At 36.3% G+C, this 12,051-nt stretch overlaps 1 protein-coding gene across 6 annotated transcripts in view; it reads right to left on the bottom strand.

Annotated features, from left to right (window-relative positions):
- The window catches only part of sardh (sarcosine dehydrogenase), a 67,263-nt gene that overhangs the window by 8,951 nt on the left and 46,261 nt on the right, over positions 1 to 12,051 (bottom strand). For all 6 annotated transcript variants that reach the window (XM_067398234.1, XM_067398236.1, XM_067398231.1 and 3 more), the window contains 3 exons: positions 6,359 to 6,521; positions 4,186 to 4,354; positions 2,710 to 2,845 (listed from right to left, as the gene is read on the bottom strand). In XM_067398234.1, coding sequence (XP_067254335.1) covers positions 2,710 to 2,845; positions 4,186 to 4,354; positions 6,359 to 6,521 — 468 coding nt within the window. The remainder of the gene's footprint in view (positions 1 to 2,709; positions 2,846 to 4,185; positions 4,355 to 6,358; positions 6,522 to 12,051) is intronic.

The raw sequence follows: 12,051 nt of genomic DNA, 5'->3' as shown, positions 1-12,051 counted from the left end.
TTTGTTTTGAATAGGCCTCTAGCGACCTCTAGTGGACAGAAAATTTTACATATTGCACCTTTAAGTCAAGATACATTTACTTGAGAAGAAAGATTAGGCTACATAAGATCAAGTCTTGTTTTCTAAAAAACTGATTAAAATTGAGTTTAGCTGTCTTGGTAGGTGTGTCTCTGAGACTAAATCTTTTTTTTTGATGTGAAAAACCTTCTAATTGAAAGAGACACACTGTTTTTTCATGCTATAAAGCCAGTCTATTTTAGCACTCTATTGTATAAAGTGCTATATTAAATAAATGTGATGTGACTCTACTGGAGTGCTAAACATATCCACAGCGCTATGATAGTACCATGACAGCTGCTGTCATTTTTGTTGTGTGTTTATTTTGTTATTGAAAGGAAAGCGTGCAGCACATATTTACATGTTTATCTAAACATCACTCTCAGCAGTGTGGGCGGCGTCGGGATGTTCACTGCAGTATGGGAAGCCAAACACCCAAAATGTGGGATGAAACGATGCAGTTGTTACAGAGCTTGCACTGCGCTGACATGTCATCGGCACTTAACATCGCAGGGAGGGCTTGTACAAACCCGATTCCAAAAACGTTGGGACACTGTACAAATTGTGAATAAAAACAGAATGCAATGATGTGGAAGTTTCAAATTTCAATATTTTATTCAGAATATAACATAGATGACGTATCAAATGTTTAAACTGAGAAAATGTATCATTTTAAGGGAAAAATAAGTTGATTTTAAATTACATCAACACATCTCAAAAAAGTTGGGACAAGGCCATGTTTGCCACTGTGTGGCATCCCCTCTTTTTATAACAGTCTGCAAATGTCTGAGGACGGAGGAGACAAGTTGCTCAAGTTTAGGAATAGGAATGTTGTCCCATTCTTGTCTAATACAGACTTCTAGTTGCTCAACTGTCTTAGGTCTTCTTTGTCGCATCTTCCTCTTTATGATGCGCCAAATGTTTTCTATGGGTGAAAGATCTGGACTGCAAGCAAGCCATTTCAGTACCCGGATCCTTCTTCTAAGTAGCCATGATATTGTAATTGATGCAGTAAGTGGTCTGGCATTGTCATGTTTGGAAAATGCAAGGTCTTCCCTGAAAGAGACGACGTCTGGATGGGAGCATATGTTGTTCTAGAACTGTTCAGCATTGATGGTGCCTTTCCAGATGTGTAAGCTGCCCATTCCACATGTACTCATGCAACCCCAAACCATCAGAGATGCAGGCTTCTGAACTGAGCGCTGATAACAACTTGGGTTGTCCTTGTCCTCTTTAGTCCGGATGACGTGGCGTCCCAGTTTCCCAAAAAGATCTTCAAATTTTGATTTGTCTGACCACAGAACAGTTTTCCACTTTGCCACAGTCCATTTGAAATGAGCCTTGGCCCAGAAAAAACACCTGCGCTTCTGGATCATGTTTAGAAATGGGTTCTTTTTTGAACTATAGAGTTTTAGCCGGCAACGGCGAATGGCACGGTGGATTGTGTTCACCGACAATGTTTTCTGGAAGTATACCTGAGCCCATGTTGTGATTTCATTACAGTAGCATTCCTGTATGTGATGCAGTGCCATCTAAGGGCCCGAAGATCAGGGGCATCCAGTATGGTTTTCCGGCCTTGACCCTTACGCACAGAGATTGTTCCAGATTCTCTGAATCTTTGGATGATATTATGCACTGTAGATGATGATAACTTCAAACTCTTTCTCTGAGAAACTCCTTTCTGATATTGCTCCACTATTTTTCAGTGCAGCATTGGGGGAATTGGTGATCCTCTGCCCATCTTGACTTCTGAGAGACACTGCCACTCTGAGAGGCTCTTTTTATACCCAATCATGTTGCCAATTGACCTAATAAGTTGCAAATTGGTCCTCCAGCTGTTCCTTATATGTACATTTAACTTTTCCGGCCTCTTATTGCTACCTGTCCCAACTTTTTTGGAATGTGTAGCTCTCATGACATTTCAAAATGTCTCACTTTCAACATTTGATATGTTATCTATATTCTATTGTGAATAAAATATAAGTTTATGAGATATGTAACGTATTGCATTCCTTTTTTTATTCACAATTTGTACAGTGTCCCAACTTTTTTGGAATCGGGTTTGTAAAATTAATTAATTAATTTTAGTATTTTTTATAAAAAGACACACCTATCATTGAGTTAGCCTGCTGAAATCACATTAGCCAGCTGGCAAGTTACAGAACATTTCTTTATTGTTTATCCCTGAGCAGCATTCTTAAATTGTTTCACCTGTTAAATGTGTGAGCTGTTAAAAGTAACTAGAGACAAGACAGGAAAAGAATGTCTGTTTTTATTTAATCCTTTGGTTTTGTAAAAAAACTAATCTTTTGTTTGTGAAAGAGCCATGTGTAAAAAGTCAGATGGTACTTAAGATACTTTAAGATAAGATTTCTGTCGGAACAAAATAAATAAAAGTTAAATATCTACATATTGAATTGCACAGCATATTATTTTTCTCCATTGCATCGTATTACACTGAATCACATCGTGTTGAATTGAATCGAATCGAAATCGTATCGCACCTCATCGTAATAGCAGCGAATCGTATCGCATCGCATCGGTAGCTGCCTATATGTATCTTCAATGTATCGCATCATTGGCTATGCATCGAGATGCGTATCGCATCGGCCTCAGTTATGGAGATGCACATCCCTATTACACAGTACTCACCACACCCCCATCTGGGTTGCGAATATAACCATAGCCAAGGGTCTTGTCAATGGCAAATCCAAACTCGGAGCGCCGCAGGTGGCCCACAGGAACGCCATTGCGGAAAATAGCTTCCAGACCAAACATTGGCACTTTCCTGCAGGAAAGACAAACAACACATCAGTGCTGATCAAATGAGGATCCCTAAATAACATGAACACTGGTCCAGAAAAACTGCATGGTATTTATGTCATATCCTAGAGGATATATTAGGATCTGGCTGTTTGATTTTAACTTTTAAAATGTTTTATGATGATGATAGATCAAATCCAAATTTGTTGTGTATTCAACTTCTACAGACTGTGTTGAATGTAGTTGTCTGGGCAATATGTAAAACATTAGACTGCTGAAATATAAGGCTCATGAAGCTCTAAGCAAACAATCAGGAAAAGTGCTGGGCAAACTCAGATATCTCCTTGAAAACAGTCAAATGTAAGGTGACATATTATAGCATTAGTTCGGCATTACAGCAATTATTCACTTTTCAGCCAGACGGTCTGTAAATAAATGTCAAAAAAATTGCCAGATACCCAAGGCTATGAAACCACTGATAGCCAGCATATTAGCCTACTGCTGTGCTTTGAATTTTAACCCCTAAGATCACATTCAGGAGTAAATATGCTGAATCGATGCTTACTTTTCACTGTTGTTGTAATGTTTAAAGCAAACAGAGCAATAAACACAAAAATGATTGTGAAATTCAGTCAAGGGCCCATTAAAGGTGAAGTAAGTGATTTATGAAAAACACTGTGATATTTGTTGACACTGTTGATGTCTCTTTATCATAGCTGAAGCGAAGCAAAATAATGCTTCACGAAAAATAAAGCAAAGATGACGAATGAATGAATGACAAGGAAGAACAAAAAACTGAAAAAAGTACACAAGAGTATATACAAGCAATAGTTGGTTGTTAGTCATCAGCAGCACACCAGCTCTAGACAAACAATGACACTCGTGTTACTATAGTTAACATTACAACAACAGCATATCTTGCTTCCGTGAAACAGCAAAAACATATCTACTCATATATGAAGCAGAAACAACATAACTTCACCATCCATTTTCAGGCCTGCCCTCTTAGGTCTCTTCAGCGCTGGAAAGCTTTTCTAATATTAACGCAGGTGCTAAAGCTCTTGCCTGATCATAACCCTTCTTTTTCTAGTGGTATTCCTCTGAACTTTTCTTATTTGTAATGTCTCTCAGCCATCTCTTTTTCTACAGTCTTTCTTCAAATCTCCCTCTTGCTCACTCTCTCTTGTCCCCCATCATGAGTGGACACGCCCCCTACTGCCGATTGGCTACAAGTGTGTTGTGCTGCTCGGTCCGATCCACTTTCAACAGCATTTCTTAGAAATCACTTACTGTGCCCCTGTTAATTTACCATGTTAATATTCTAGCCTCCTTCATTATGTCTACATTCATAACAGTGAAACTCACTCATCAACTGTGAAGCAGACGATTCGTCGGCGCAGACCCTCAGCCTTTTGGGCCTCCAACGCCTTCCGACCCAGGAAGGGAATGGAGGTCTTCATCTTACAGGTAAATGCAAGTCCTGCCTCTAGTGGAGTGTCATCAGGACGCAGATCTGCATGCCAATGCCTGTAACCTGATAGAGAGACAAACAGTCCAAATCATTTAAATAATAATAATAAAAAAGATTCTTATGAAAATGGAATTTTTGTATTCATGTTGGTTGGTTTCATATTATATTATAAAAAAATAAATAAAAAATATATCTATAATTGTCAAAGGTTTAATTTATTAATTCTAATTAATTCTGTTTTCAACAGAATGACTTCCCTCATGTTCACTACCGTTTAAAAGTTTGGGGTCAGTATGATTTGTTGTTGTTTTGTTTTTAAGAAAGTAATACTTTTATTTATCAAAGACGCATTAAATTGAAAAAAGTGACAAAAACGTTTTCTATTTCAAATAAATGCTGTTCTTTTGAAACTTCTATTTATCAAATAAAGCATCACAGTTTCCACAAAAAAGAAAAACATTGATGACATTTATTTGACTGACATTTCCAACATAGATAATAATCAGAAATGTTTCTTGAGCAGCAAATCATCATATTAGAATTTAGCTTTACCATCACAGGAATAAATTACATTTACAATATATTCAAATAGAAAACAGTTATTTTAAATTGTAATAAGAATAATAATTCACAGTAATACTATTTTTAAAAAGTTACTTTTTTAATTACAATATTTTTCAACAAAACCTTTTCCTTTTAGGAAATAATAATTTTGAATAATTATATATATTATTTCCGTCCTGAACTGGCTCAACTAAGTGCAGTGCACCGTGGGAATTTTCCTAGCCCTCCTCCTTCCCCAGCACCACCTGCCTAGATCTGCTAGAGGGCCCTCCTTAATTTCCTTGCAGCAGCTCTTATCCTCTTCACTGTATTTATGTGCATGTTTCAGCTCATGCAATGCCAGCAGCAGCAGCTTAGCCTATGTACAAAGTCTATGTACATTCCATTCTTATAAAAAAAAAATAAAACAAATAAAAATAATAATAATAATAAAAATATATTCATATTAAATTTAAAAATTGATATAAAATATTAACATTTTAATTCAGAAATTGAACAAGTTCATCATAAAAAGTGCATTCATGCCATGGTCTGTATGAAATGCATTTTTAGATATTTTTAAATAATTAATAGATCCAAAGAGCATCATGTCAATGAACCAAATAGAAAAAACATTAATAACCCTATCCATTATTATTAGCATGTTGATGCTTTCACATAAACAGAGATGGACTTCTTTCTTCATCATACTTAGTCATGAACTCAGGTAGAGAATTTAAACCATGAATCCACAGTCTAGAAATGACCTACATAGTGAACAAACAGTGAGCTGAGTGGAGTCTCAAGAGTGCAGTGGAAGTGCTGAAGTGTACAGCTCCAGTAATGAGTTTTTATTGTGTCCCACTGTCTACTGTTCCCTTTAATTCCATGAAGAACTAAATGCATAAGGGACACCTACCAAGCTACAGTAAGATTCAACTATTATCTCCACCTGACCTCTCAGCAGCATGTGTGCTTTTACTGTTGCTCGGCCAGTGCTGGTGCAGAAAACTGCTGCGGTTTACCTTTTCAGTTTAAAGCTGTATTGAAAGAAGCACTAAGAATGAATTATATATGTGGCTCTATTTGAGAGCCATACAATGATGTTTTATTCTTTCAGTGTAAATCAAAAATGTATCTCCATGTGGTTTTACAGAACTCTGAACGATCAATCGATCTCTGTTGAGTGAAACTCTCAGTGGCTCAATCACTGTTCATCAACAGAATCCCAGAGTAAATCAACTGATTTTGACACGCTAAAAGCAAACTTTTACTACCCCACCTGGAGAAACAGATCGCATAATGCATGAGGGGCTGTGAAAACATCTTTTACTACTGAACTAGATTTTTAGAAGAAAATGTAAGTGATCCAGTTCTGAGTGTTTTTTTGTAGCATGTTGCTATGTGGCTTCTAGGATGTTTTTGATGGTTGCTAGGCATTTGCTTACTGGCCCAAGTCTAAAGAATATTGATAGTGATACCAACAGTGATAGTAATAGTAATAGTAATGACACTAAACCATACCTTTCTCAATGCTCAGGGAGTCAATGGCCCTGTAGCCGGCATTACAGATGCCATATTTGGCACCGGTGGCCATGATGGCGTGGTAGACGGGCAGACAGGACTCTTTCGGGATGTGAAGCTCCCAGCCCATCTCACCCACAAACGACAAACGCATGGCCCTCACCTACACAAAAAAGAAAAAGAAAAACTGAAAAAAAAGGAGCAAATTTATAATACGTGTAGAAGAGTTTCCTGGATATTGAGTCAATTTGTTATGTTCAAGTAAGCATGTTATGGGTGATAAAACCAAGACAGATGAGACTAAATGATACAAAAGTAGAAATTACAGTGCAAGTATAATACATCTTAAGTATAACAGTGTTATATTATTGTTCAAGAATAATTAAATGACATGTTCTAATTTTATTCAAATTTTGAAATTGTTTCCAAACAAACAAACAGAATTTTAAAAAGTTTGCAGTTGGTAAGATTTTGTAATGTTTCTGAAAGAAGTCTTATATGTTCACCAAAGCTGCATTTATTTGATCAAAAATACAGAAAAAAAAATAATATTATAAAAAAATTATTAAAATGAAAGCAACTGTTTTCTGTTCCCATATATTGTAAAATGTAATTTATTCCTGTAATCAAAGCTGAATTTTCAGCATCATTCCTTCAGTCTTCGGTGTCACATGATCCTTCAGAAATCCTTCTAATATGCTGATTTGATGCTCGAGAAACATTTATGATTACCAATGTTGAAAACTTTCGTGCTGCTTGATGTTTTGTCGTGACATTTTTTCAGGGATTCTTTGATGAATAAAAAGTTCAAAAGAAAAACATTTGAAATAAAAAAATCTTTTGTAACAATGTAAATGTCTGATCAATTTAATGTGCCCTTGCTGAATACAAGTATTTCTTTCAAAACAAAACTTTTGAATGGTAGTGTAATTTAAAACAAATTTTAATGACTTAATTCCAGGTTAGGAGTTACATAATGTACACAGAGTATAACACTTTGACAAAGTAGGTGAGCTCAGTTTCAGAAGATGGTCTTCCTGGCGTATCTGTCCAGCCTCGACTGACTTCAGCTGCCTTCACCCTTCAGAAAACTCGACTGTTCATTAAACTGGGCTGAAGTACCTGCCTCTCACTCTTACCAAACACATTAACACCCAACAAGGGATCCAGATACAGTATCAACGGCGCTAAACAGCACAGCACACAACAGTCACTTAGATAATAGGCTGGCTGCTCTCCAGAACCTGCAGCAATAACAGACACATCCGTGTGTGTGTATTACTGTGTGTTTACAGTGATCAGTGAGAGGCGGTTAATTGTGCCAGGCCTGAGGGGCTGAAAGAAATGTGGCAGGGCTGAGATCATGTGAAGGACACCATTATCAGACAGAAACAAGCACTGTGCTCTAAACTGTAACCTGCAGGGAGATAGAGTGAATCATTTTTCTGGCCGTCAATAGTTGTAGTCTAATTCAAGACACTGTTAGATTGGTACCCTGTTACCCGCAATCGAAGAGTCTTAGCATTAGATAACCCATCTGCAGAGTGTTCACAGGCCGCATCATGCATATTCAGCCAAAAGCTGGCAAAAATCGGCGGTTACAATCTGATTGGCTGGCTTTATGCAATTTATTTCAAACTGCACAGGTTTTTATCAGTTCGGCAGGAATGAAGTTGGTATTTTTCCCAGCAGCCCTTCCAGGAAATGCAATGTTCATGGCATCACATCTTTGAAAGAGTTTAGTTTGAAACAATCAGTAGTTGGAAAATGCATTTATACTTCCCTTTGTTACACAAGTTATATCTGATTTCAGATTTTCCCACCTCTAAATGTCACAAAAACTGCATTTTTTTTTTTTTGTAATTGGTAAATTTAATATTTGCATATTGATTTGGTTGTTTTTGAATATCAAATTGTAAATACTTGAAACTTGATTTCTAAATTTCTCAAGTGATTATTGCATCTCTACGATGTCATTAAAATGTTCAGTTGTGTTGCTTAATATTTTTCAGGATTCTTTGATAAATAGAAAGTTCAAAAGAACAGCATTTATTTGAAATAGAAATCTTGTGTAACATTATAAATGTCTTTACTGTCATTTTTGATCAATTTAATGTGTCCTTGCTGAATAAACGTATTAATTAAAAAAAAAAATCGTATTGACCCCAAACTTTTCAACAGTAGTGTACATGCTGCATAACTTTATATTTATCTGTGATTATCAAATTAGTAAAAATGCATAATCGCATTGCCGTTTTTAAACAAATCTTTTAAATGAACAAATTGTTGTTTAATTTCATTCTCCCTAAAGCCTCTCCTTGCTTAGATTGTAAAAACAGTATTTGTTGTTCTGTTCAACTGGCCACCAATGGAGAACATCACCTGACCAGTGGCCTTCAGGTTTTTGAGTCGGGGCCCCTGCTGTGGGTTATAGCCTTTGGTTATAAAGAAAATAATTCTAATGTAACATCTAATGTATGAATGCATAAATGTATAATGGCGCTTGATTATATAAACTATATAAACTATAAACTTATTTGGCTACTGTATTTTCTTGATATACTCTGTTATGCATGAGCACGTTCTGAGGTGAGTGGGAGAAAGAGTGTGATGGGGTGAGGTGCGGTGCAGTGAGCAGAGATAAAAGTGCATGACATCAGCCAATAGAGTTGTGTGTCTATGTTAGTCACAAGAGAGGAAGTAGACCATCTGTCTGATCAACACATACACAAAAACACACGTACACATGCATGCAGAACGTGTCCACGGAACTCACTAGTGTTATTTTTGTTTTTATTAGGGTTGTCAAGTGAGAAGATTTTTAATCTAATGAATTACATGTTGTGCCGATTAACTATTTTAAAGGTGCCCTAGAATTAAAAATTGAATTTACCTTGGCATAGTTAAATAACAAGAGTTCAGTACATGGAAATGACATACAGTGAGTCTCAAACTCCATTGTTTCCTCCTTATATAAATCTCATTTGTTTAAAAGACCTCTGAAAAACAGGCGAATCTCAACATAACACTGACTGTTACGTAATAGTCAGGATCATTAATATGTATGACCCCAATATTTGCATATGCCAGCTCATGTTCAAGGCATTAGACAAGGGCAGCCAGTATTAACGTCTGGATCTGTGCACAGCTAAATCATCAGACTAGGTAAGCAAGCAAGAACAATAGCAAAAAATGGCAGATTGAGCAATAATAACTGACATGATCCATGATAACATGATATTTTTAGTGATATTTGTAAACTGTCTTTCTAAAGTTTGTCCATTTTCAACCCAACTTGGGTTGTTTTTAACTCAGCATTTTTTAGAGTGTAGCATGTTGCTAATGTACTGTTAAATGTGGTTAAAGTTACCATCGCTTCTTACTGTATTCACGGAGACAAGACTGTCGTTATTTTCATTTTAAACACTTGCAGTCTGTATAATTCATAAACACGACTTAATTCTTTATAAATCTCTCCAACAGTGTAGCATTAGCCGTTAGCCACGGAGCACAGCATCAAACTCATTCAGAATCAAATGTAAACATCCAAATAAATACTTTACTCAGGAATCGATGCATGCATGCAGCATGCATGACGAACATTTTGTAAAGATCCATTTTGAGGGTTATATTAGCTGTGTGAACTTTGTTTATGCAATGATAGAGTCGAGAACTCGGGAGGGAGCGGAGAGCGTGTGCAATTATACATTTCTAATTATGCCCCAAAATAGGCAGATAAAAAAATGAATTAAAAAACATCTATGGGGTATTTTGAGCTGAAACTTCACAGACACATTCAGGGGACACCTTAGACTTGTAAAAAAAGTTCGATGGCACCTTTAATTAATTGCAAATTAACCACACATCAAATTTGGCTGAGAAATTGCCCTCAAAAGATAATTATTCATTATTGTGTTAAAAGAGAAAAGCATCAAACAGACATTATAAAAAGTAGCTTTAGAAAGAAATATTTTATTTGCTTTAACATAGAATTTATTACACAAACGTTTAGGCCATAACGGTCATGATTTTTTTCTTCAGAAGCTGCATCTGAATTGGTATTTAGATATATTTACAGACCGTTTTTTCCAGCTCAGACATGGCATTAATGCATTTAGATTACAATTACAATTACAAATTGCATTAATAATGCCATGAGATTAATCGGTTTTTACTGGGTATTAAAGGGATGGTTCAACCAAAAATTACATTTCTGTCATTGTTTAGTCACCTCACGTCATTTCAAATCTGCATGACATTCTTTCTTCTGTGGAACATAGAAGATAATCTGAGACAGTTTTTTTTTTTTTGTTCATACAATGGAAGTCAAAACAGTTTGGTTACCAACATTCTTCAAAATATCTTCTTTTGGTCCACAAAAGAATGGAAGTCATACAGGTTTGAAACAACATGAGGGTGAGTAACATCACGCTGTGAGTTGTTGCACTGCATCATGTTTATCACCAATCAACTGTATGAAATGTTAAATGTGTTAAATCATTTTATTTCATTACTATAAAAATAATTCATTACTTCATTACTAATTAATTAAATTAACGTGTAAAATCACAGCCCTAGTTTTTATTTTAGTATTATTATTATTTTGTTAATATTTTGAATTATCTAATATTTTTTGATTTCTTGTGAAAGTGGGCATGAAAAGGAAGATACGATAGTCTTTTTTTTTCCTATTGTGACGTATATCTGAGTAAAACGGGTGGGACTTGATTTTGTGGGAATTGACTGGATTGTAGGAAGTTGGCTATTGCTAACTAAATGGAGGCTGACCTGAATGGCAGTTTGCAGTCAGATGTGGGGGATATTGAGCCCCAACCCTCCGCCGGTGATTTTAATTTTAGTTTAATTTTTAGTAATTTCGTTATGTGCTATTGTCATTCTGTTAGTTTATTTATTTATTTTTTTTAAATCTTGCTATTTAGGTTTAATCAGGGCTCTCAACCGGTTCAAGGAACGGAAACAAAAACGAAATCAAGTTTAATCTTTCTGAACAGAAACGCTTATTTGAATTTACTGGTGTCACAAATCCTGTCAGTTCCCGGACTACATTTCCCATCATCCTCCCTGCCAGTCACATGCTCACACTCCACTCCAATCATCATCAACCACATACACCTGAAGCACATTATCTGACTATAAAGGACTATCACACACACCACCTCACCGCGAAGTCTTGACTACCCTGGTATCATTTCTGAGCGTTTATATTCCTGTCTGTTGCCGTTACTGTCTGTTCCCTGTTATTGACCCGTTGCCGCCTGTCCTGACCCCTTGCCTTGTCTAGCGTCCTGTGAATGATATCTGCCTGTCTTGACCATTGCCTGTTCCCTGATTATGACTCTGCCTGTTCCTTGCTGTTCCTGTCTGATCATGATTGACGCTGCCTGTACGACTACGATATTCTTAATAAAGCTTGCAAATGGATCTCCGCCTCAGTCCCGATTCATTACAACTGGTTAATAACATTATTTTATAATATTGTTTATTATTTATAAAACCGAAATGTTTTTAACAGTTTTAGTTTTAGTTAACGATAAGGACACAGACAAATGCACAAAATGTGTACATATGCACAAGCCGGCACAATTCTCCTCAATAAGTCACATGATTTGAGCTATCTTCCATGTCTGTGGCACTTGGTGCAGGATGAGTTATGACCTGAGTTTCTGGTTGGA

The sequence above is a fragment of the Chanodichthys erythropterus genome, chromosome 10 (assembly GCF_024489055.1).
Source record: "Chanodichthys erythropterus isolate Z2021 chromosome 10, ASM2448905v1, whole genome shotgun sequence".
Lineage (NCBI taxonomy): Eukaryota > Metazoa > Chordata > Actinopteri > Cypriniformes > Xenocyprididae > Chanodichthys > Chanodichthys erythropterus.
Note: the sequence above shows the minus strand (reverse complement) of the source record. Positions and strands in the feature narration are given on the sequence as shown.